Raw genomic sequence first — 27,384 nt, 5'->3', positions numbered from 1 at the left:
CTTTCTTTATCTTTCTCTTTTTCTTTTTTTCTTCTTTTTCTTCCTTTTTTCTTTTTCTCTTTTCTTTCCTTCTCTCTCTTTTTCTCCTTTTCCCAATACAACTTGTTTTTGGCCACCCTGCACTGAGCAAAATGACTAGAAGGAAAACCTCACCTCAAAAGAAAGAAACAGTCCTCTCTCCCACAGAGTTACAAAATCTGGATTACAATTCAATGTCAGAAAGCCAATTCAGAAGCACTACTATACAGCTACTGGTGTCCTAGCTGAAAACTTTCCTAATCTGGGAAGGGAAACTGGCATTCAGATCCAGGAAATAGAGAGATCCCCCCCTAAAATCAATAAAAACCTTTCAACACCTCGACATTTAATAGTGAAGCTTGCAAATTCCAAAGATAAAGAGAAGATCCTTAAAGTAGCAAGAGACAAGAAATCCCTGACTTTTATGGGGAGGAATATTAGCGCAATCATCTCCAGAACCATAAGGGCAGGTCCGATTTCCACACTGGCTATGGAGAGGTCGAGACCCTCACAACACAGGGCCTTCTGTTCCTGAAGGGACAATGATGTCTCCCATCACCTATGACCATGGACATCACGGTTCAATTCCAGGCCTGACCTCAACACATGACAAGGACTTAGCCGAGCGCCCAGCCCAGGGGACACGCTCTGTCATCCTAAGGGGCTCACGTGCAGTTTCTTTGCTCCCTTTTCAAACTTCCTGTTCACACTCCCTCAGGTCTCCACCTTCCTGTCCTCCCCCTTTGGGGTCAAGGGGTCACACCTCCTTGGAGAAGTGGATGGGATGGTATTTCCCTGTGAGCTCCGTCATGGACCCCAGACTCCTAAAGACATTCTCTTCCTGGATGAAGGAGCTGTGACCCTGGGGTAGTTTACTGAGCTGTGACCACACAACAGTGTGGTGCGGCCACTCCCAGTGCCCTGTAGGAGAGTGACATCACCACGAATACAGTCACCTCACACACTCCCCCTCCCCCTTCCTCCACCTGCTGTCAATCACTGGCCTCCTTGCCACCTCTAGATACCGACCTCTTCCAAAATTCAATGAAATTCCCATGATGTGGAATTTAGAGTTTTATATGTTATTCATCCTGAAGAAATATGCAGTTAATATTCATGCATGTTTTTAAACTTAAGAACTTATTTCTTTAAATGCTGACTAATATCACCCTCTATGACTATACATCAGGTTGGAGTAAATCTTCATTACCTCAAGTCTGGTCATTTTATAAAAAGCTGGTATATAAATCAGCGTGTAAAATTTTTATTGCTTCCAGGGGTGCTAATTTTGAATAAAGTCTCCATAAACATTCACGTGGGGATTTTCTAGAAAGGTTATTTTTCCTTTTATATTTCTGAGTGGCAATGATTTATGTGTTCCATGCAATCATCAAATAATAAGAAGAACTCGTCCTCTGGTTGAAGCTAGGGCAATAATGTTCCCAGCTGCAAAAAGAGCTGACATGTGCATCAGCAGAACAGGGATGGGGCTGAAAGACCATGATAGCTTCGGGACCTAAGAGTATTTCTTTTACTGAGAAATCAGAAGATGACAAGTGAATGTACACTAGCTTAAAAGAACGTGTCCCTGATCCCTAGGACAAAACTTTCTCATTCCTTTGACACCCTCTGTGTACAACGGGCTACTCTGAGTGAGTGACTCTGAGGTCAGATATGATGAAGCAGGTGCCATTTCCATGAGGTCCCCAAGATGCACCTGGGCTCAGGGCATCAACTGAAGAATGAGCAGAAACCCAGGGGGAGCCTAAGCAGGCAGCTGCTGGGGCGCTCACTCACTTTGCAGATGGGTAAGTGTGTTTTTGTCTCACTTCCCACAGGCCTGGAGCACTGTGCCACCACTGAGACTGCTGTCATAGGATGAGCAGTAATAATCAGCTTCATCCTCAGCCTGGAGCCCAGAGATGGTCAGTGTGGCTGAGCTGCCTGAACTGGAGCCAGAGAATCGATCAGGGACCCCCGACGGTCGGCTACTACTACCATAGATGAGGGTTCTGGGGCCTGTTCCTGGGAGCTGCTGGTACCAGCTCACATAATTGCCATAACCAACATTGGAGCTGCTTCCAGTGCAGGAGATGGTGACCCTCTGGCCCAGGGACCCAGACACTGAGGCCGGCTGAGTCAGCACAGCCTGGGCCCAGGACCCTGCAAGAAGGAGAGAAATAGGGTGATGCTGGAGTCTGGATTCCATATGTCCTCCGAGGGCCCCTCGCCCTGTCCCACATCCAGTCACCTGCGCAGTGAGCGAGGAGGGTGAGGAGGAGAGGGAACCAGCCCATGGTGGAGGTCATCACTGATCCTGTCTTCAGTGGCCCCTCAGCTGAGCAGAGCCTCCCCTCATCTCTCCCTTCTCCTCTTCATCCTCTGAGAGAGGGAGGGGCCTCTTCCATGCAAATGAGACCCCGGCTCTCTGACCCCTCCCTGGTCCTGGGTCAGGTCCCTCTGCCTGAGCATGTCAGGGGTGTGGGCAGAGGAGGGGCTGCTTGGGGCTGGTGTGTGGTTCGGGAGGTCCCAGGTGTGAAACCTGAGCAGAGGCCACAGTCAGTTCCAGGTGGTGTTCCCAGCTCTGATCCAGCCTGAGCCCTAAGAAATAAGCCTCAACTGCCTTCTGGCATCCTGACACCACCTCACCCTGCATGGCATGGGAATCGATTGGCCATAGGACACAGGTCCTGTCTCCAGTGCTCTGTCCACTCTCCTCCTATGATCTGGACAAGTCTCCCCGCATGTGGTTTCCCATGACTGTGGCATAGATTTTAGGCTACCCTCTCATTTCTCAGTGTGAGGGACTCCTGGGTTGCTCAGTGGTTAAGCGTCTGTCTTTGGCTCAGGGCATGATCCTGGAGTCCTGGGATCAAGCCCCCCATCCGGCTCTGTGCAGGGACCCTGCTTCTCCCTCTGCATATGTCTCTGCCTCTCTGTGTGTGTGTGTCTCTACCATGGAACCTATGGCTTTTCATGGGCCAGTCAGGACTGATGTGGCTTCTCTACACCAATTCATCTAACATCACTGTCACATCCAGAGGAGTGAAGGGTCCCCATGTACATGTGGCCTCTTCTGCACAGGATGCTGAGACCTTCCTCCTATATGATGACTCTGGTTGCAGCCCTCTCCATCTCTGAGTTTCCTGAAATACTGAAGACCTAGGGAGCTAGATTTTCCAGGTTGTGGGTCGAAGCCCTCATGTGCTTTCCTGGAAAGGTTACACACTGAACAGTGAAAGGAACTTCTGTTGATGAGGGAGGAGGTAAAGGGAAGAATCAGGGCAAGGCAGAGAATCTCCAGCACTGTGCTCCCTGAGGACTCGCTGTTAACATTCCAATCCTCCACTCCTGAAGGGTTTCTCAACCTAGACCCAGGTAGCAATACTGGTGATTTTTTTTAACGTACAAATTTGCCCAGTTATAGGATATCTCCCCCTGCCTGAACATCATCTCTGAAAAGGACTCCATGGGGATTGAGGATGAAATGTGACAGGAGAAAGTGAGTCAGAACTGAGAAATCATGAGACTCCAGGGACATCTGTGCAGCACAATCACACGTCACTGAGGACACTGCCTGCCCCATTTGCAAGAATTTATGTATTTTCTTAGATGTCTGGCCCAGAAGTCTGTTCTCCCAGGACCCATGCAACAGCGCCCCCTGCTGCGCTAACATGCTTAGCTCACCATCCTTTTTGACATCACCCAATACTCCTGGGATAGTGTCCAGACTATGCAACTGACATTTTATGCAAGTGACATTTTAATGTTACTGTCCATGACAGGAGAATTAGGAGGTGCCCCTTGTCGCCTTTGGCCCTGACACTTTTTCTCAAATCACTAATGACCTCCAGATATTAAATACCTGATGTATTGCATGGTGCTCATATTACCAGATATTTCAAAATTATCTGACATTGAGTTTGCTTCTTCCAGGTGCCTGAGGTCCTTACAAGTCTATCATCATCCTGAAACAAGTAAGGGTCATGAGGTTCTCAGGGTACCAAGGCGGTTCACACCTTGAAATAATTCTATGTGAATTCTTCTTTCATTTGAACGTTGCTGTTGTTTTGTTGTTGTTGTTACCTATATATTTTCCTGTCAGGGCATAGTTCTCAGTGATAAGGCTTTTCAGCCTACATTTGCTATTACAATATAATGCCATCAGGGGAAATGTATCTTCCATTCCTACTGACTTGTGTGAGTTCAAATTTTCCCTTGAATGCTATCCAGAAATTCTAATTTGTTTGTTTCTCTGATATACTTAGTATTTTTAAGGCTCATTCTATTACTTACTCATCATGATGATTCCTATCAAGAGAACACTACTAAAGATGGACTTTTCCTCAATTCTGAGGAGTTCTTCAACCTCCCCTATATTCAAATCCTCGTGGTCCTGCACTCTATGTACATTGGACCTTAACCTAGATGTTTTGTTCAGACTTCCATGGAATTCACTGGGGTTGTCTTTTTAAGATCTGAGTCCAATGAACAGCTATTGTCCAACATCTTACCTCACAGGGAACAAGAGGGGATGAGCGTAGACATTGAGGAGTTAAACCGGGAGCAGTGCCCAAATGGCAGGATGGCACTGAGTGTGGAGATGTATTTGGATGCTGATGGTTGTAGCTTCAGTATGTTTAAGTCATCCAGTCCATTCTCACGGTGTCCTCAAACTTATTTAAATCTGTTTATTTTTTGGCAATCTTTGTAGTTTTCAGTTCACACGTTTTATTTCTTCCTAAATGTTTTATTCTTTTGAGGCTATCCTAAATAGAATTGTTTATTAGTATGTTTTTGGGGTGTCTTCATTTATTTTATTTTATTTTATTTTTTATTTTTTATTTTTTATTTTTTTTAATTTGTCATTCTGTCCTCACTAGTCTTTTAATTTTTTTATTTTTTTATTATTATTTTTTTAATGTATTTTTTATTGGTGTTCAATTTACTAACATATAGACAAAACTACCTGATTGTTATTGGGCATTACCACTTGAACTCCCGTAGAAGATACTAGATAGATCCCATTGAGGGTTGATGATAGAATTTGTTCCCTATTTTGGAACAGTAGGAACAAGAAATGAAATAGGAAAGAATATGCGTAGGAAGCTTTGCACCTATGACCTTAAAATAAGTAATCTCACATGATTGACCGTATGCACAGGAGAAAGTAGATGACAAATAGAATGGATGCTGCCTTCACCTCTTATGGGGGAAAATAGAAAACCCTAAAGCATTTCTTCTTTTCCAGTTTGACATACACCTGATTTATGTTTTCTAGAACCTATGTAATCATTTATGAAACATGTATTTCACAAGGACCAAGAGTTCTCTAATGCAGATGAAGGAGAAATAGGTCAGGTGAGGAAGGAGCTTCACTCTTTGTTCCTCACCTCGTGATTTTGGCAGGACGGAGAGGAGAGATATGCTTCTAGGACTTTGGTTCCTCAGGATGTGGCCCCTCGGAGAGGACACCAACCTCGCTACAAGCAGCCTTTCTCTGCTGGTTCCCCAGCTCCGACTTCCTCCTCCAGTCTCTATCTCCCCCATCTGCCAATGGACCATGATTCCCCTTCTCTGAGAACAATGATATCTAGGAATACCCCTCAAGATTTGACACACACCTAGGACTGTTGGATTATTTGAAGGTGGAGGGGAAAAAAGCATATTTCACTCCAGTGAAGCATCATTTTTTTCTATTTACGCTGGAATCGTGCAGTTAGTAACTGACAAGTTTCTGGTTATAAATTATTTCCCAGATAATTATACCTTATTTTATTGATTCATATGTTCCTCTGCTGAAACTTTTTCCATTACAAATCAAGAAGTTACAGAAATTATTCAGTATTGTGTCTCTAGAGCAAGAGCCATATATTCATAAAGTACATAATTTTCAAATATGTGGTAGTATCTGAACTGTATATAAATATCTAAACCACATAGGTATCAGTGGGATATGATATTTGAATAACAAAAGGCCAGATTGTGAAAATAAGGGTATTCATGTTGAGTAGGATGGGGACCATCTAAGTAAGTCCTTAGGGAAGGAGGTTGTCAAAGACCAGCAGTCCTCTCCTGAGATGTGTGGGTCTGCCCCACCTCTGAACTCTCCAAGTGAGGAAGGATTTGAATGAGGATTCTGGGGAATGTATATGGACCTTCAACAAAACTAAGGTTCCCTTGCGAAGATGCACCTTATCCATATGAGGTAGAGGCCTATTCCCATACATCGACTTCACATGTTTGCCCATCTCTGCTTCTGGTCTTAGACAAAGGCAAGCATAAGAAGGAGAAGTTGGAGACAGAATTATGAAATTCTGTCATAGAAAAACATGGTGCAGGGGAAGGATCTCTCTGGGCCTGTTAAGGAGTGAGAGAGGCGTTCTTCATGGAATCCAGATGAAGGGAAGATTTCCACCCTGTTCTCTGAAAATGGAGGTGATATGTGTTTGAGGAACCAAGTCAATAACAGAGGGACAGGAGCTCAAAAGTTTGAAGATGCCCTAGGAGAGGAGAGGAGGTTAATCAAAAAGTGCAGGGTGAGGGAGGACCGTTGAAGGCAAAGGGAATGGACCTCCTATGCCTGGATTATTGCAGGTTCCAGGGCACAGATCTCCCCGCCCCTCACAGGAGAGCTGTCTGAGGAACCTGCAGAATGTGCTGGAGTGAATGGCTAAGGGCATGAGGAAGCTGGATGGATACAGAGAACCTGGGAGAAGATTGATCCTTTCACAGCTCAGGCTACTGTCAGGTCAGAGAAGCCCCTGTGAACTTAACAACTTGTCATCTGCAAATCACAGTAGTCTTCCAATTTGAGGGAAGCTCCTCCTCACTCCTCTCAGGAGGCTCCCAGTTCTTCTTCCCATCACAAGGGTCCTGTCCTCAGTTGCCCCTCTGATATTTGGTCACTTGTACAGGGACCTTAATCATGCTGATTTTGTACTCTTGATGCTCATGTGTGCAGAGTAGAAACAGGTGGGAGTTCTGGAATCCCACATGTTGGGGGGGGTGGAGTGGTGGGCACCACGTCCTGTAAGTGAGTGCAGGATCTGCTCTCTGAGCAACACTCGGGTAGCAGGTGGTGTTCTCATGTGCATTTAAGGTCGCAATTAGGCATTAAACAATGAAGGAAATATGACAGCACAGCATCTTGGGCACCACCATGACACCTGGGGACAGTCTTGCTCCTTCTTTCCTTTTGCTCTTGGGAATGGAGTCACTCATGACATACGGTGTTTTATTCTCCATGACTGTTCTGTACATCATTCTGGACTGGTAATGGCTCTGTCACAGGAAGAAGGAAGAGATGTAGGTTTCCATATGGGTTGAGGGAAAGCCACCATCCAGTTTTTATAACCAGAGGGTTATAGAGTCACAGCATAGGAGAGCCTCAAATGGGTAGAGTCATTGGTCAGAGTCCCACTGGAGCAGACTCAGGCCCTTCTCACATGTGAAGAAGTTTAGCATCAGTCCTTCTTTCTTGTCAGTTTCCCAGAGCCCCCTGGTTTCCCAACAATCGTGACCTGTATTTATCAAAAAGGGCTTCACAGTCAGGTTTTTCAGTGACAGAATAAGATAAACCTCTTGAAAACATTTAAGTGAAAATGTATGATACTCAAATATGGAAATGAAATGAAAGTAATGAAAAGTGGACCAAAAAAAGGATGAAAAATTTAGGTTAATAATAAATAACAGGTACACTTTATTAAGAAGAAGAAAATTGTCCAAAAATGCTTAAATGCACCAATTTCCTTAGAAAAAATACTCAATCTAATTAGAAGATATTCCTCAAAAAGGCATAAGATACAGTCAGCTTCAATAGAAAAACTAATGAAAATTTAGATAAAACCCTTCAAAATCTTTGGGATACAACAAAAGTAGTCCTAAGAAGGAAATACATCGCAATACAATCATCCCTCAAAACTTTTGAAAAAGAAATCACCAGATAACCTCATACCGAAAGGAACTGGAGAAGAAGAGTCAATGAAACCTACACCAAGCAGAAGAAGAGAGCAGAGCTCAATGAAATAGAGACCAGAAGAACTCTAGAACAGATCAACAAAACCAGGAGTTGATTCTTTGAAAGAATTAATAAGATAGATAAACCATTAGCCAGCCTTAAAAAAAAGAAGAGAGAAAAGACTCAAATTAATAAAAACATGAATGAGGAAGGAGAGATCACCACCAACACCAAGGAAATACAAACGATTTTAAAATCTTATTATGATCAGCTATATGCCAATAAATTAGTCCATCTAGAAGAAATTGACACATTTCTGGAAAACCACAAACTTCCAAAACTGGAACAGGAAGAAATAGAAAACCTGAACAGGATGATAATCAAGGAGGAAATTGAAGCAGTCATCAAAAACCTCTCAAGACACAAAAGTCCAGGGGCAGATGGCTTCCCTAGGGCATTCTTTTTTTTTTCCCTAGGGAATTCTATCAAACATTAAAAGAAGAAATAATGCCTCTTCTGATAAAGGGTTTTGAAGGATAGAAAGGGACAAGATACTTTCAATCTTGTTTTATGAGACACCATCACCTTAATTCCAAAACCAGGAAAAGTCCCAACCAAAAAAGAGAATTATAGACCAATATCTCTGATGAACACAGATGCAAGGATTCTCAACAAGATACTAGCCAATTGGATCCAGCACTACATAGTGGAAAGGGAGGTGGGGAGGTGACTGGGTGATGGGCACTAAGTGGGGCACATGGCGGGATGAGCACTGGGTGTTATATGATATGTTGGCCAATTGAACTCCAATAAAAAAATTTTAAAAATTAAATTAAAAAAGAAAAAATGGATCCAGCAGTACATTAAGATTATTCACCATGACTAAGTGGGATTTATCCTCCAGATGCAGTGTTAGTTCAACATTTGTAAAACAATCAATGTGATACATCACATCAACAAGAGAAAAAGAAAACCAAATGATCTTGTCAATAGATGCAGAGAAAGCATTTGAAAAGATACAGCCTCCATTCCTGATCAAAACTCTTCAGAGTGTAGGGATAGAGGCAACATTCCTCAGTTTCTTAAAAACCATCTATGAAAAGCCTACAGCAAATATCATTCTCAATGGGGAAACACTGAGAGCGTTTCCCCTAAGATCAGGAACACAACAGGGATGTCCACCCTCACAACTGCTACTCAACATAGTACTAGAAGTCCTAGCCTCAGCAATCAGGCAGCAAAAATAAATAAAAGGCATTCAAATGGGCAAAGAAGGTCATTTGCAAATATCTTCTCCCATTCTGTAGGTTGTCTTTTAGTTTTGTTGACTGTTTCTTTTGCTGTGCAGAGGTTTCTTATCTTGATGAAGTCCCAATAATTCATGTTTGTTTTTGTTTCTCTTGCCTTCGTGGATGTATCATGGAAGAAATTGCTGTGGCCAATTCAAAAAGGCTGTTGCCTGTGTTTTCCTCTAGGATTTTTTTAAATGTATTTTTTATTGGTGTTCAATTTGCCAAAATATAGAATAACACTCAGTGCTCATCCCATCAAGTGCCCCCCTCAGTGCCTGTCACCCATTCACCCCCACCCCGCACCCACCTACCTTTCTACCACCCCTATTTCGTTTCCCAGAGTTAGGAGTCTTTCATGTTCTGTCTCCCCATTTGATATTTCCCACTTGGGAGGAGGGGCAAGATGGAGGAAGAGTAGGGTCCCCAAATCACCTGTCCCCACCAAATTACCTAGATAACCTTCAAATCATCCTGAAAATCTATGAATTTGGCCTGAGATTTAAAGAGAGAACAGCTGAAACTCTACAGTGAGAAGAGTTCATGCTTCTATCAAGGTAGGAAGATGGGAAAAAAGAAATAAAGAAACAAAAGGCCTCCAAGGGGGACGGGCCCCACGAGGAGCTGGGCTAAGGCCGGGGCGAGTGTCCCCAGGACAGGAGAGCCCCGTCCCAGAGAAGCAGGAGCTGCACCAATCTTCCCGGCGGAAAGACGCCTGCAGGGAGTTAGAGCAGGACCCCAGGAGGGCGGGGGTGCCCTCGGGCTCCCTGGGACAGTAACAGACACCTGCAAACTGGGGAGAGTGTGCCGAGCTCCCTAAGGGCTGCAGCGCGCACAGCTGGACCCAGAGCAGCTCGGAGGGGCTCGGGCGGCAGATCCGCGGAGGGGCTGCATGGCCAGGAGCAGCTCGGAGGGGCTCGGGCAGAGAAAGAGGCTCCGTGTGGAGGGGGCTGCACAGCTCCCGGAGCAGCTCGGAGGGGCTCGGGCAGAGGCTCCGCAGAGAGGCGGCTGCACAGCCAGGAGCGCGAATCCAAAAGCACAGGCCCCAGAGCACAGAGCGCCGGGACACACCCCAAGATCCAGCCACCCTGGGGACAGGCAGAGGCCGGAAGGTCCCAGGACAGCAAGGATGCTCCTGCCCCAAGCTGAGCAGATCAGCGGCCCCACCCTGGAACCTCCAGGCCCTGCAGACAGAGAGCTCCGTAGTTACTGCGGGGGCTGAATCCAGGGCTCCAGAGCAGCCACTGGGGTTGTTCCTCCAGGGGCCTCATGGGGTAAACCACCCGCATTGAGCCCTGCACCAGGCAGGGGGCTGAGCAGTTCCCCCAAGTGCTAACACCTGAAAATAAGCACAACAGGCCCCTCCCCCAGAAGACCAGCTAGACGGACAAGTTCCAGGGGAAGTCAAGGGATGTAAACTATACAGAATCAGAAGATTCTCCCCCATGTTTTTTTTTCTTTTTTCTTTTTTCTTTTTGATTTCTGATTTCTTCCCCATCCTTTTTTTTACCTTTCTTTCTTTTTCTTTCTCTTTTTCTTCTCTTTTTTCCCTTTTTTCTTCCTTTTTCTTTTTTCTTTTTCTCTTTTCTTTCCTTCTCTCTCTCCCTTTTTCTCCTTTTCCCAATACAACTTGTTTTTGGCCACTCTGCACTGAGCAAAATGACTAGAAGGAAAACCTCACCTCAAAAGAAAGCATCAGAAACAGTCCTCTCTCCCACAGAGTTACAAAATCTGGATTACAATTCAATGTCAGAAAGCCAATTCAGAAGCACTATTATATAGCTACTGGTGGCTCTAGAAAAAAGCATAAAGGATTCAGGAGACTTCATGACTGCAGAATTTAGATCCAATCAGGCAGAAATTAAAAATCAATTGAATGAGATGCAATCCAAACTAGAAGTCCTAACGACCAGGGTTAAGGAGGTGAAAGAACAAAGTGAGTGACATAGAAGACAAGTTGACGGCAAAGAGGGAAACTGAGGATAAAAGAGACAAACAATTAAAAGACCATGAGGATAGATTAAGGGAAATGAACGACAGCCTGAGGAAGAAAAACCTACGTTTAATTGGGGTTCCCGAGGGCACCGAAAGGGCCAGAGGGCCAGAATATGTATTTGAACAAATCCTAGCTGAAAACTTTCCTAATCTGGGAAGGGAAACAGGCATTCAGATCCAAAGATAAAGAGAAGATCCTTAAAGTAGCAAGAGACAAGAAATCCCTGACTTTTATGGGGAGGACTATTAGGGTAACAGCAGACCTCTCCACAGAGACCTGGCAGGCCAGAAAGGGCTGGCAGGATATATTCAGGGTCCTAAATGAGAAGAACATGCAACCAAGAATGCTTTTTCCGGCAAGGCTCTCATTCAAAATGGAAGGAGAGATAAAGAGCTTCCAAGACAGGCAGGAACTGAAAGAATATGTGAACTCCAAACCAGCTCTGCAAGAAATTTTAAGGGGGACTCTTAAAATTCCCTTTTAAGAAGAAGTTCAGTGCAACAATCCACAAATACAAGGACCGAATAGATATCATGATGACACTAAACTCATATCTGTCGATAGTAACTCTGAACGTGAACGGGCTTAATGACCCCATCAAAAGGCGCAGGGTTTCAGACTGGATAAAAAAGCAGGACCCATCTATTTGCTGTCTAAAGAGACTCAGTTTAAACAGAAGGACACCTACAATCTGAAAATAAAAGATTAGAGAACCATTTACCATTCAAATGGTCCTCAAAAGAAAGCAGGGGTAGCCATCCTTGTATCAGATAAACTAAAATTTACCCTGAAGATTGTAGTGAGAGATGAAGAGGGACACTATCTCATACTTAAAGGATCTATCCAACAAGAGATCTTAACAATCATCAATATATATGCCCCGGATGTGGGAGCTCCCAAATATTTAAACCAATTAATAACCAAAGTGAAGAAATACTTAGATAATAATACACTTATACTTGGTGACTTCAATGTAGCTCTTTCTATACTGGATAGGTCTAAGCACAACATCTCCAAAGAAACGAGAGCTTTAAATGATACACTGGACCAGATGGATTTCACAGATATCTACAGAACTTTACATCCAAACTCAACTGAATACACATTCTTCTCAAGTGCACGTGGAACTTTCTCTAGAATAGACCACATACTGGGTCACATACCTGAACTGATATCAAAAGATTGGGATGGCCCCCTGCATATTCTGAGACCATAATGCCTTGAAATTAGAACTATATCACAACAAGAAGTTTGGAAGGACCTCAAACACGTGGAGGTTAAGGACCATCCTGCTAAACGATGAAAGGGTCAACCAGGAAATTAAGGAAGAATTAAAAAGATTCATGGAAACTAATGAGAATGAAGATACAACCGTTCAAAATTTTTGAGATGTAGCAAAAGCATTCCTAAGGAGGAAATACATCGCAATACAAGCATCTATTCAAAAACTGGAAAGACCTCAAATACAAAAGCTAACCTTACACCTAAAGGAGCTAGAGAAAAAACAGCAAATAGATCCCACACCCAGCAGAAGAAGAGAGTTATAAAGATTTGAGCAGAACTCAACAAAATTGAGACCAGAAGAACTGTGGAACAGATCAACAAAACCAGGAGTTGGTTCTTTGAAAGAATTAATAAGATAGATAAACCATTCGCCAGCCTTATTAAAAAGAAGAGAGAGAAGACTCAAATTAATAAAATTATGAATGAGAATGAGAGATCACTACCAACACCAAGGAAATACAAACGATTTTAAAAACATATAATGAACAGCTATACGCCAATAAATTAGGCAATCTAGAAGAAATGGATGCATTCCTGGAAAGCCACAAAGTACCAAAACTGGAACAGGAAGAAATAGAAAACCTGAAGAGGCCAATAACTGGGAGGAAATTGAAGCAGTCATCAAAAACCTCCCAAGACACAAAAGTCCAGGGCCAGATGGCTTCCCTGGGGAATTCTATCAAACATTTAAAGAAGAAACCATACCTATTCTACTAAAGCTGTTTGGAAAGATAGAAAGAGATGGAGTACTTCCAAATTCATTCTATGAGGCCAGCATCACCTTAATTCCAAAACCAGACGAAGACCACATCAAAAAGGAGAAATACAGACCAATATCCCTGATGAACATGGATGCAAAAATTCTCAACAAGATACTAGCCAATAGGATCCCACAGTACATTAAGAAAATTATTCACCATGACCAAGTACGTTTTAGTCCTGGAACACAAGGCTGGTTCAACACTCGTAAAACAATCAATGTGATTCATCATATCAGCAAGAGAAATACCAAGAACCATATGATCCTCTCATTCAATACTATTTTAAATAAGAATGATACATTTTCATATGGTTAAAATAATGGCATTAATTTTAATATTACTAATTTGGTAAAAGTGCCAATGATACCACATAGACAACTAGGTTCCAAACTCGAGTCATGCTGTTCACTGCTAGAACGTCAATGTAAGAGAGACAAGTATGTGGGAAAGGAAAGGTTGCTTTGTTCAGGAAGCCAATGCCTCAGGAAGATGTTGAGTAGATGTCTCACATTCCATCTTCCCTGTCCAGGCGAATCTGTAGGGATTGCAGGGTAAGAGGCAGGAAGTGGTGAGGTCTCCATGCAGGATAAACAGGTGCACAGTGTTTGGTCATGTTGATGGGAGAAGAAGAATCAGGGATGACATTCCTGGGCTTGCAGTATCCAAGCAGTGGTCCTGGGGCTTACAGATGTATCACTCCAACAGCTCTCTCAAGGACTTCTTTGATTGCTTTACCACTATTGCTTTGTTCCTTAGTGTCACTTTACCTTCTAGCTGCAAACACTCCCCAGGATATATTTGCAATGTCCTCTAAGCATATGGCCTGTGATATACATCTGAAGGGTCTCAAAACTAATGATTTCATAGACAGTAAATAGCCTTATCTTAGCAGCAGCTATTCCCTCGGGGGCTGAAAGCTTCACTTCCAAATTCTTAAGAGACTTCTGCTATCCTTAGACCCCACTAATTGGAAAGTACATAATCACAAGTATATTCCTCACTAGCACAAGTGGAGCTTTTTCTGAACATTGTCCTGTCACTGTGTCATAATAAAAACATGTTTTTGTATTGAAAACATCTCAATAATTCTTTCTTGACCATTTTCTCCAGTCCCACATCACATCACGTCCTATCAGCATGAAATCATGACCCTGCACAAACTTGCTGGCATCTGTTCTTGAATATGGTCAGGCCTTATCTTCTGGGAAAGCTTGGTTCTTCTATCCTCAAGGCTGGTGGTGTGAAGCCTCAAGGAGTGTGGGTTCATTCTGTTACATCACAAGGGACTCAGATCAGCAAACATAGAGTGCATAAGGTCAAGGAAGTTCATGGTTCGGATCAGTGGGCATCCTGTTCCACTAAGAAGAAGCAGCCTTAGATGTGTGCAATCTGTATGTAAAAGGAAATTGTAAAATTCAAGAATATGAAAGCATGTTTGAAAATAAATGGTGAACATCTTATTTTTTCTTCAATAAGAAAATAACCATAAATATTCTTAACAGTGAGTAGATAATCTCTTGTAACTTTTAGTGTCTATTTTCCAGTTTGGAGACCCAAGGGAAGATAGATTCTAGCTTCAAGGAAACTAGAGGAAACATTGAGGAAAGTCTGAATGTTTAGAGCAGGCAGGGAGAGAGATAACATTGGGTTATAGAGAGGGCTATGAGAAATGAAGGATCACACAGTCTGAACCAGGGAAGCCCTAGAGGAGGGTCTCACACATTCCCAGGAGAGCAGTCAGTGTGGCCCTGGGCACCTGCAGCCACAGGAAGCTGGAGATTCAGGGGGCAGGGAGCAGCATGGTGGATTCCATCTTGATGAGGGTGAGTGAGGTGAGGGAACAACCTTGGCAGAGACATAAAAGATGGATTGTGATGGTGAGAATGATGACCCGTGATTGCAAGAAAGTGAGGAGGACCAGGGTTGTAAGGAAATGAAGAACTCCTCAGGGTAAGGGAGAGAGAAAATACAGTTCTTTCAGGAATATGTTCCCATCCACCCTCACCCTGGACAGGAGGGAGTGTTATCTCTCCCACCCTGCCTCCCAACTTGTCACCTTGACACCAAAGCAGAAGCAGAAATAAATCCATTATAGTAATAGTTAAACAATTAAACTGACAGATGAGAGTAGGGCTCCTTCACCTCTCAAGGAAATTTGATTCTCTTCTCTTACAAATCTGGGGATATTTGCCTAGTTGGTGGAAGTGTACCTGTAGGTGATTTTGAGGAGTATGAGTTTCTGCCTTGGTCTACACAGACATTCAAAGTATCTCCAGTAGGACATTGTAAAACATATCATAGGGAATTGAAAATGACAGAATGTAAAGACTGCTAACTCTGGGAAATGAACTAGGGGTGGTAGAAGGGGAGGACGGCGGGGGGTGGGAGTGAATGGGTGATGGGCACTGGGGGTTATTTTGTATGTTAGTAAATTGAACAACAATAAAAAATAAATTAAAAAAAAGAAAATGACAAAAAAATAATGTGGGAAAATGACAATTTAAGCACAAATCCCAACAAGATATATATGGCACAATTATTAATAAAAAAGCACACTTTACTTAGATAAACCTAAATTTATAAAGTACAGAAAATCTTACATTATTCACGACTAAAGATTAAGTATATCAAATGCATTACTTTTTCCATATCACCAAATCTAACTGAATCTACAAATGTTATAATACTGTTAAATATCTTGTGAAATTTTTATTAGGTTGCCATTATTTGAACATATCGCTATGTATTTTTATTACCTGGAATATGTTCATTTTATACTGATGGCTGGAAGAAACCTTACAGGACTTTCAAACAAACAAACAACCCAATCCGCTCTCCCCTGCTCTGTGACATCAGGTGTAGCACGTGACTCCTTCAACTTTTGCTAAAATATACTATAGGATTCACTGGCCAAGTACCTTATGATTGTGAACCTTAAAGATAAAGCTGCCCATAGATAAATATCACATGGTTTTACTCATACATAGAACATAAGAAACGGTGCAGAGGACTCATAGAGGAAGAGAGGAAAAACTGAAAGGGAGAAATCAGAGAGGGGACAAATCATGAGAGACACTTAACTACATGAAACAAACAGGGGTGCTGGAGAGGAGGTGGGTGGGGGCTGGGGTAACTGGGTGATGGGCATTAAAGAGGGCATGTGATGTGATGAGCACTGGGTCTTTTTTTTAATTTTTATTTATTTATGATAGTCACACACACAGAGAGAGAGGTAGAGACACAGGCAGAGGGAGAAGCAGGCTCCATGCACCGGGAGCCCGATGTGGGATTCGATCCCGGGTCTCCAGGATCGCGCCCTGGGCCAAAGGCAGGCGCCAAACTGCTGCGCCACCCAGGGATCCCAGCACTGGGTCTTATATGCAAGTGAGGAATCACTGACCTCTACATCTGAAACTAATGGTGTAATACATGTTGGCTAATGGAATTTATATAAAAAATAATGAAACACGGGATCCCTGGACACAGAAATGTCATCTTCCCCATCAGGTTTGGGCACAGATTCCCTTTGCACTGAAGTTAACAGAAACCAGCTGAAATAATTCCACCTGACTGGGCCTGGAACCTATCTCTGTACTCACTGAACGAGTGAGGGATGACAGCTGCTGCTTCCTCCCAAGGAACAAAACCAGAGCTTTTGACCACCCCAGACCTCCTTCTGGGAAGGAAGCTACAAGCTGGGTTGAGGATCCACTAAACTAAACACTCTCATGCAAGCACCATGTCTCTGGCGTCGGCATCTGTTTCTCTGGATTTGAAGATGCCTTCTCCAGTGCACGGCTTTACTCATCTCTGGGTTGCAGCCTGAGGATGAGGCTATCACTGTGCTAAAATCATGGCAGTGGGAGCAGCTAGTGTTACACTGTCTCAGACAAAGGGAGAATGAGATATCAATCCCTATGCAGACAGATAATGGCTGTGAACATTTTTACATTGAGAAAATTATCTGGAGAAATCTGCGTGGGGGGATTCACCTGCAGGAAGGTCTGTCCTGAACAAGGGAAACACTCAGGTTCGAATGTAGAGTAAGGGAGATTTCTGCATCCAAGGAACATCCTGTCAGTCCTGTAAAGGCCAGGTCAGAACACTAATGAAAAGTCTGTCCCAATTGAGACCACAAGATACTGGGATCTCAGGGACACAGTCCCCCTTATCTCCACCTCCGCAACAATCACCTGTGGGGTCTTTCTAAGAAATTTCTGGGTGACATTGGCCTTGGGTAATAGAAATTCACTGTTCTGCTCCTGAGTGGCTGAAGGGACAATTCCTCTATCCTGAATATGCTGGGCACCAGACAGGGTCTAGTGCTGTGTCCTCCCTAAGACAATCTGCATCCTAATCAGTCCCTCCTGGAAGCTCTGGGTTAGGTTATTCCATGACTGAGGAGGCCCTGAGCTTCATAGAAACTGGACTTCTCCCAGGGTTTCCCTGGGTACCACGTTGGGCTTTCCTACTTGTACTCTCAGGACCAGACCTATTATACAAAAGTCATGAATGTATTCAAAAATATAATAGTAGTAATAATAATAATAATAATAATAATATGATTTAGAAAGAAGTTTGTAGAGCTTCTTCAACCAAGAACTAGAAGACATTTTTTCCCATTATTTATTTCGTCCAGTTTAACAACTACATCTTCAACCCACATTCTCTCTGTGATGAGCGTGGATCTGTGAAGGGTATACAGGTGTCAGAGCATCTGCAGCTGTCGCTCCTTCCTTCCTTAAACACCCTGCAGGTTCACACTTTGCACTCTGAGGTCAGTGTCATGCCTCAGAGACAGGGCTGTAGCAGGGCTTCTGCAGGCTAGAGCCTGGGGTGCTGGGAGGATAGATCCTGGGATGAGGTCACTGCTCACAGTGTGTGGAGAGCTGTTGTTTCACAGAGATAGACATAGTAACAGATTACTGAAATTTTCAGTGTGTGACCCTTCTATGAATGCACACGAGGTATTCTATATAGGACCCTGGAGAGAGCTGTCCCCTATCTCCTCAGTGCTGACAGAACTTCTTGAAAGAAGACCTCAGGAAACCAGAGGAAACAGATAAGAGGAAAGAAAGCAGCCTCTCGCACTACCTGGCCATGTGTACAACGTGGACTCATCACTACTCTGGACTTGATCTTCTTCTAAATGATTCTACAGGAAACACCCCCTCAGTCCTATCCCATGAACAGCCAAGGGGGCTGTGAACTGACTCCATGTGTGGAGCCTGAGTAGAGTGAAAATATGTCTTGATGGGAATCCTGGGTGGCTCAGCAGTTTGGATCCTGCCTTTGGCCTTGGACATGATGCTGGAGACCCGGGATCAAGTCCCACACTAGACTCTCTGCATGGAGCCTGCTTCTCCTTCTGCCTGTGCCTCTGCCTCTATATCTCTGTGTCTCTCATTAATAAATAAAGTCTTTTAAAAAATGTGTCCTGACAAACATTATATGTTCTCATTCATTTGGGGAATATAAATAATAGTGAAAGGGAATATAAGGGAAGGGAGAAGAAATGTGTGGGAAATATCAGAAAGGGAGACAGAACGTAAAGACTGCTAACTCTGGGAAACGAACTAGGGGTGGTAGAAGGGGAGGAGGGAGAGGGGTGGGAGTGAATGGGTGACGGGCACTGGGTGTTATTCTGTATGTGAGTAAATTGAACACCAATAAAAAAAAATGTGTCCTGAGGTTATGGGAGGCTACATAATAGGACACCTGGTCTGGTCTGAATGAAGGGCAAAGCACACGGAGAAGTGAGGAGGATGGAACAATCTTTGATGAGCACCACTCATCATGAAACACAATGCAATGTCTGGGTCTGGACACAAGGAGGTGATTTTCATCTGTTTCCAAGGAGTCAAGGTTAATCAATGCTGGGACCTGCCACCTGGCACTGCCTGTGCCTTGACATCCTCAGGCAGAGGGACCTGACCCAGGGCTATGGCAGGGTCAGAGAGCTGGAGTCTCATTTGCATGGATGGCCCCTTCCTTTCTCAGAGTTTAAAGAGGGGAAGGAGAGATGAGGGGAGGCTCTGCTCAGCTGTGGAGCCACTGAAGGCCGGATCAGTGATGACCTCCACCGTGGCCTGGTCCTCTCTCCTCTTCACCTTCCTCGCTCATTGCTCAGGTGACTGGATGTGAGGATGGGGGAAGGGGCCTTGGGAGGAGACATAGGTCCCTGCTTCCTCCTCTTGTCTCCAGACCCCAGAATCACCCTCTCCATGTCTCTCCCCTTGCAGGGTCCTGGGCCCAGTCTGTGCTGACTCAGCCAGCCTCAGTGTCTGCGTTCCTTGGGCCAGAGGGTCACCGTCTCCTGCTCTAGCAGCACAAACAACATCGGTATTATTGGTGTGATGTGGTACCAGCAGATCCCAGGAAAGGCCGATAAGCTCCTCATATATGATAATGAGAAGAGACCCTCAGGTGTCCCCAATCGATTCTCTGGCTCCAAGTCTGGCGACTTAAGCACCCTGACCATCAATGGGCTTCAGGCTGAGGACGAGGCTGATTATTATTGCCAGTCCATGGATTTCAGCCTCCGTGGTCACATAGAGTTCCGGGCCTGGGGGTAAGTGAGAAGCAAACCTGCCAAACCCACAATGATGGGGCTTCCTGTGCAGGCCTGACAGTTTGGCCAAGTCAACTGATTTTTGGTTTGATATAAACTGGATTCTGAGATCCATTTCATAGAATTTATCTGCAATTCTCTCCACATTCTCTTAAGTGTCCCCATGCAACCTGTAACTGGGAGCAATTTATTGTGTGATTTTCTCAAACTGAGCACAGATTCCTGGGTGCCAGAGTCAGCTTCTTTGGTACACAGAGACTATGTCATGTCATGGCAGAAAATGGACACTGAATCCAGCTCTGTCTGAGTCAGGACAAATCAGGAGTGTCCAATATGTGTCCTGCTACCAAGAGCTCCATGAATGGGCAGCCAAATCCTCATCTATTATAACAGTTAGACCTTCTGTGGACCCTGATCCATTCTATGGCTCCATGTCTGGAACTCTGGCTCTCTGACCATCGCTGGGCTGAGGTCTGAGGCGTTGGCATCTCCTCACAGCTCCTCCTCTGTCAGCGTATCAGGTTTCATCCAAGTGCTCAAGAACTGAGACCAGAACCCGTTTCTCATCTGCTGGATGGGGAACCCCAGGAGCTGCTCAGGGTCAGACGGTGGCTCCTGCTTCTGCTGTTAATGCCTTCACTGATATGAGTCCAAGATCCATGTAGGGGAGCTAGGTGGAGTGAAGGATCCTCCACCTCATTGTCCTCAAAGACACTGACCACAGTCCCCTCTTAGACAAAGGGTCTGAAAGGACACAAAAATGTCATCTTCCCCATCAGGTTCGGGCACAGATTCCCTTTGCACTGAAGTTAACAAAAACCAGCTGAAATAATTCCACCTGACTGGGCCTGGAACCTATCTCTGTACTCACTGAACAAGTGAGGGATGACAGCTGCTGCTTCCTCCCAAGGAACAAACCCAGAGCTTTTGACCACCCCAGACCTTCTGGGAAGGAAGCTACAAGCTGCGTTGAGGACCCAAAATCAGGTGGCATTGTGGGCTCAAGTTTGCATAATGCATCACCAAACAGGCCCCTAACCCCCTGAGCTTAGGAGGAGATAAAGGACAAATCTCAGAGACCAAAATCAGCTGTAAAGCCAGGGGACCTTTAGAAAGTCCCAGAACGATATACACTCCTCTCCTCTCACTCACATCCTCTGCTACTGCCCAGGTTCATGGAGATTTCAGAGGCCAGACTTTGGAATGATCCTTCTGCCTTTACTCTTCATTCTTAACATGTCTATTCTCATTTCAGGGACCAGTTGTCAGGCTGTGATGACTCAAGATTCCTCACTAACAGTGTCCCCAGGAGGGACATTCACTCTCACCTGCGCCTCCAGCTACTGGCATAGTAACAATGCTCAGTATCCTTACTGGTTTTAGCAGAAGCCTGGCCAAGTCCCCAGGGCATTGATTTAGGATACAAGCAATGAACACACCTGGACCCCCACCAAGTGCTCAGGTTCCCTTTGTGGAGCAATATTCTCCTGACCCTCTACAGTGCCTTGGTGAGAACATAGCTGAGTGGCACTGGTGGCTGCTTTTATTGTGATGCTGGGTGCAGTAAGAGACCCAGATCACGAAGCAAGACTTAAACATTTTACACCAAGCATGTATACAAATATGATCCTGTCTCGTTGGCAGGCCATGACCAGATTCCTGACTTCAAGAATACACTAAATGTTGTGCATCCATGCAGAGATGGGGATGCAATGGGTCTGAATTGATTATCGTTCATATTTGAGTCTACTCCATCCCAGTACATTGAGCTTAAGGCAGATGATTAACCAACTGAGCCACCCAAGCACACCCCCCTAATGATAAATTCCTAAATACAGATTTAAAATGAGAAAATTGGGGATCCCTGGGTGGCTCAGTGGTTTAGTGCCTGCCTTTGGCCCAGAGTGCAATGCTGGAGTCCTGGGATTGAGTCCCACATCAGGATCCCTGCGTGGAGCCTGCTTTTCCCTCTGCCTGTGTCCTGCCTCTGTGTGTGTGTGTCTCTCATGAATAAATAAATAGAATCAAAGAAAGAAAGAAAGAAAGAAAGAAAGAAAGAAAGAGAGAGAGAGAGAGAGAGAGAAAGAAAGAAAGAAAGAAAGAAAGAAAGAAAGAAAGAAAGAGAAAGAAAGAAAGAAAGGAAGGAAGGAAGGAAGGAAGGAAGGAAGGAAGGAAGGAAGGAAGAGGAAGAAAGGTAGAAAGAGAAAGAAAATTGGTGGATAGGACACGGGAGGAATTCTGCATTGCCAGTTGCTGGGAAATATCATAAAAATTTGTAATCACAGACTGATCCAGAAGCTGGATCGAGGCACTCTGAGGCTATTAACCTCTTAACCACTGTACTTTGTGGATGATGGGTTCTCCTTGACTTAGCTTCTTCCAGAGTGTGCTCCAAGAATGTATCCTTGAGATAGAAATGTGGTGTTGATGTGGTGTGTATAAGCCTCAACCCTGTGAAGTCCTCTTCATAAACATAAGACTTAGTGGATGTGTGTGAGGATCTATTTTTCTTGCTGCTGACCAACACAAGCCTTGTATGAAGATCTCCTTTGCTTATTAGTCATCTACTGACCTGGAGTAACCTTCCTCTGTGTCCTGTTTCCATTCCCAGTGAGGACAGGAGCCCATTTCCACTCACACCTGAGAAGCTCCCTAGAGTGTTGGAAACCAACACCAGGTGAGCAGGGCTGGACACCTACCCTGAGGCACCTGGATGGAGCAGGGAGGTGTGATGGCCAAGGGCAGGTGCCAGAAAGAGCATGGAGGAAGTCATTTTTGACGTTCTATAGGAGGTGAGGGGTTCTCAGGAGTCAATGAGCTCCAGATACCCAGAATCATTAGTGGTCAGGTAGTACCAGCCACATAGAAACATTTCTGACAGTCCTTGCTGTGAGTCCCATACTCGAATTTTTTTCCTTTTGTGTATATGTGTTATTACTGTGTTCACAAATCTCAAAACCTAGCCCAACACGAAGGACAAATTCAACACCAGTTTCTTGAATGAATGTGTGAATTCACCTGAATAGGATTCCCATGAACAGGAATAGATCACTTGATGGGATGAGAGCAGGATGTTGTACCTGTATGTTGGCAAATTTAAATTCAATAAAAAAGAGGAATATATCTAAGGCAAAAACAATAATTGCATGCTTCTGGAACATTTTATATTTGGAGGGCTGAAATGATCAGATAGGAGTTGAGAACTAAGCACTTGATATTAGGACAGAACAAGAGAAAAACACAGATTTCAATCTTGGTGAAGGTGACAGTCCCATGGACTGGATTCAATGGATTCCTGCAGAGAAGAAAAAAGGACATGATTAGCTTCCAGCTGCTGGTTGAAGAAACCAGAGGGAGCAGCTGGATCATAGAGGCATATTCTGAGCACAGAAGACAATGTCCTTGAGCAAATAAACTAAAACATACAGGTCAGGTGTATGAACATCTGCTAACAATTCACAAAACAAAGTACCAGAAAAATTGTCATTTGCCTACATAAGCATGAACTTGATAAAAATACACCATATTATCAAGAAATTGTAATATTTACTTCCTCATCCAAAATTCCTTGGAAAGCCCCCATGGTGGCAAATCTATCAAACAATTTTGGTGCAGGAGTTCAGTGTTGAGAGAAAAGAAGTTTCTTCACCTGGGGGAGGCAAAGATAGAAGCCCAGAAATAAATGTCTGAAAATTGGTTCCTCCAGTTCTATTTTTAATAATAAGTTTATTTTATTGGTGTTCAACTTGCCAACATACAAAATAACACCCAGTGCTTATCCCGTCAAGTGTCCCCCTCAGTGCCCATCACCCATTCACCCCCACCCCCCGCCCTCCTCCCCTTCCACCACCCCTAGTTCGTCTCCCAGAGTTAGGAGTACTGATGTTCTGTCTCCCTTTCTGATATATTCCACACATCTCTTCTCCCTTCCCTTATATTCCCTTTCACTATTATTTATATTCCCCAAATGGATGAGAACATATAATGTTTGTCCTTCTCCGATTGACTTATTTCGCTCAGCATAATACCCTCCAGGTCCATCCATGTTGAAGCAAATGGTGGGTATTTGTCATTTCTAATGGCTGAGTAATATTCCATTGTATACATAAACCACATCTTCTTTATCCATTCATCTTTCGATGGACACTGAGGCTCCATCCACAGTTTGGCTATTGTGGACATTGCTGCTAGAAACATCAGGGTGCAGGTGTCCCGGTGTTTCATTGCATCTGTATCATTGGGGTAAATCTCCAACAGTGCAATTGCTGGGTCATAGGGCAGGTCTATTTTTAACTCTTTGAGGAACCTCCACAGTTTTCAAAAGTGGCTGCACCAGTTCACATTCTCACCAACAGTGTAAGAGGGGTCCCTTTTCTCCACATCCTCTCCAACATTTGTGGTTTCCTGCCTTGTTAACTTTCCCCATTCTTACTGGTGTGAGGTGGTATCTCATCGTGGTTTGGATTTGTATTTCCCTGATGGCAAGTGATGCAGAGCATTTTCTCATGTGCATCTTGGCCATGTCTATGTCTTCCTCTGTGAGATTTCTGTTCATGTCTTTTGCCCATTTCATGATTGGATTGTTTGTTTCTTTGGTGTTGAGTTTAATAAGTTCTTTATAGATCTTGGAAACTAACCCTTTATCTGATACGTCATTTGCAAATATCTTCTCCCATTCTGCAGGTTGTCTTTTAGTTTTGTTGACTGTATCCTTTGCTGTGCAAAAGCTTCTTATCTTGATGAAGTCCCAATAGTTCATTATTGCTTTTTTTTCTTTTGCTCTCGTGGATGTATCTTGCAAGAAGTTACTGTGGCTGAGTTCACAAAGGGTGTTGTCTCTGTTCTCCTCTAGGATTTGGATGGAATCTTGTCTCACATTTAGATCTTTCATCCATTTTGAGTTTATCTTTGTGTAAGGTGAAAGAGTGGTCTAGTTTCATTCTTCTGCATGTGGATGTCCAATTTTCCCAGCACCATTTATTGAAGAGACAGTATTCCAATGGATAGTCTTTCCTCCTTTATTGAATATTAGTTGACCATGGAGTTGAAGGTCCACTTCTGGGTTCTCTATTCTGTTCCATTGATCTATGTGTCTGTTTTTGTGCCAGTACCACACTGTCTTGATGACCACAGCTTTGTAGTACAACCTGAAATCTGGCATTGTGATGTCCCCAGCTATGGTTTTCTTTTTTAAAATTCCCGTGGCTATTCGGGGTCTTTTCTGATTCCACACAAATCTGAAAAGAATTTGTTCTAACTCTCTGAAGAAAGTCCATGGTATTTTGATAGGGATTGCATTAAACGTGTAAATTTCCCTGGGTAACATTGAAATTTTCACAATATTAATTCTGCCAATCCATGAGCATGGAATATTTTTCCATCTCCTTGTGTCTTCCTCAATTTCTTTCAGAAGTGTTCTATAGTTTTTTGGGTATACATCCTTTACCTCTTTGGTTAGGTTTTTTCCTTGTATCATATGCTTTTGGGTGCAATTGTAAATGGGATTGACTCCTTAATTTCTCTTTCTTCAGTCTCCTTGTTAATGTAGAGAAATGCCACTGATTTCTGGGCATTGATTTTGTATCCTGTAATGCTACCAAATTGCTGTATGAGTTCTAGCAATCTTGGGGTGGAAGCTTTTGGGCTTTCTATGTAGAGTATCATGTCATCGGCGAAGAGGGAGAGTTGGACTTCTTCTTTGTCAATTTGAATGCCTTTAATGTCCTTTTTGTTGTCTGATAGCTGAGGCTAGGACTTCCAGTACTATGTTGAATAGCAGTGGTGAGAGTGGACATCCCTGTCTTTTTTTTATTTTTTTTATTTTTTATTGGTGTTCAATTTACTAACATACAGAATAACCCCCAGTGCCCGTCACCCATTCACCCCCACCCCCCGCCCTCCTCCCCTTCTACCACCCCTAGTTCATTTCCCAGAGTTAGCAGTCTTTACGTTCTGTCTCCCTTTCTGGTATTTCCCACACATTTCTTCTCCCTTCCCTTATATTCCCTTTCACTATTATTTATATTCCCCAAATGAATGAGAACATATAATGTTTGTCCTTATACCCTCCAGTTCCATAGCAGTGGTGAGAGTGGACATCCCTGTCTTGTTCCTAATCTTAGGGGAAAGGCTCCCAGTACTTCCCCATTGAGAATGATATTTACTGTGGGCTTTTCATAGATGGCTTTTAGGATGTTGAGGAATGTTTCCCCTATCGCTACACTCTGAATAGTTTTGATCAGGAATGGATGCTGTATTTTGTCAATGCTTCCTCTGATTCTATTGAGAGGATTGTACAGTTCTTGTTTTCTCTCTAGCTGAGATGATCAATCACATTGATTGTTTTACGAGTGCCGAACCAGCCTTTCATCCCAGGGATAAATCCCTCTTGGTCATGGTGAATAATCTTCTTAATGTATTGTTGTATCCTATTGACTAGTATCTTGTTGAGAGTTTTTGTATCCATGTTCATCAGGGATATTGGTCTATAATTCTCCTTTTTGGTGGGGTCTTTGTCTGGTTTTGGAATTAAGATGATGCTGGCCTCATAGAATGAAAAGATAAATAAAATAAAATAAAATAAATAAAATAAAATAAAATATAAAATAAATAAAATAAAATAAAATAGTATTGAAACTATTTTAAAAAATTGTTATATACCACACTGAATTTTCTTATCATTGGGATATTTTTGGACTAAATAACTTGAGCCTTCCATAAGGAGAGAAAGTTATGTGTCCTCAGTCCAAAAAGAAATAAAACAGAGAAAAAGTGAAAAGGAGGAGACAGTTCTGCTGATCCAGGAGAACTGTCTGCACTGATTCAAAAGTAAAGCTGAGCTAATGCACATCCTTGAGTTAATTTGCTGCATTGAAACCATGCCCCACAGGGTTAATGAGGTTAAACCTCAGCACCAGCAAGATGCAGAGGCACTCCTTCTTTCTCACAGAAATGTAAAGCATATATTTAAGAGGCAAGCAGCAGGAAGAGCCAGCAGCCAAGGTCACTCTGAGCTCCTCCAATAGCTCCATCTGCTGCAGAAGGACCATGGAGTATCTCCCGGTGACCTCTATGTTCTCACAATGTCACATCTCTGCCCTCCGAGGATCACACTTCATTCACACTCCACAGCTACACACACAGCTTGTGTGCTCCTCACCCCTGCACAACCCTACGTGCCCTGCCCTGGATTGACAAATGCCCCTCCCTGAATATCCATCCTCATCCTGAGTAAAAGGAAACCACTCACCCCCCTCAGGGAGCCTCATCTTTGGAAATTCTTGCCCTGATCTCCTTATTTGCTGCAGATAATGTCTCCTTTGTCAGACAGCACCTGGTGTGGCCTCTCCCTATACCTCATCAAGCAGACAACTCTGAGTAGCTCTGTGACACTTGTACGTGTTATATTTAATCCCTTAACTAGAAGACCTGACTTCTTCATCCTACACTTGACATGTGGCTTTAGGCATATTTATTGAATGATTTATAAGAAATTACAGAGAAAT

The 27,384-nt window shown here is 43.6% G+C and overlaps 1 gene segment (V, D, J or C); it reads right to left on the bottom strand.

Moving 5' to 3' along the window:
- Nucleotides 1-1,843: 1,843 nt before the first annotated feature.
- LOC112676301 (immunoglobulin lambda variable 1-40-like) overlaps nucleotides 1,844-27,384 on the bottom strand; it is a 274,011-nt gene continuing 248,470 nt past the window's right edge. Inside the window, 1 exon segment of the V gene segment in view lies at nucleotides 1,844-1,967. Within this exon segment, the coding sequence occupies nucleotides 1,844-1,967 (124 nt within the window).

The sequence above is a fragment of the Canis lupus genome, chromosome 26, assembly GCF_003254725.2.
Source record: "Canis lupus dingo isolate Sandy chromosome 26, ASM325472v2, whole genome shotgun sequence".
Taxonomy (NCBI): Eukaryota; Metazoa; Chordata; class Mammalia; order Carnivora; family Canidae; genus Canis; species Canis lupus.
Note: the sequence above shows the minus strand (reverse complement) of the source record. Positions and strands in the feature narration are given on the sequence as shown.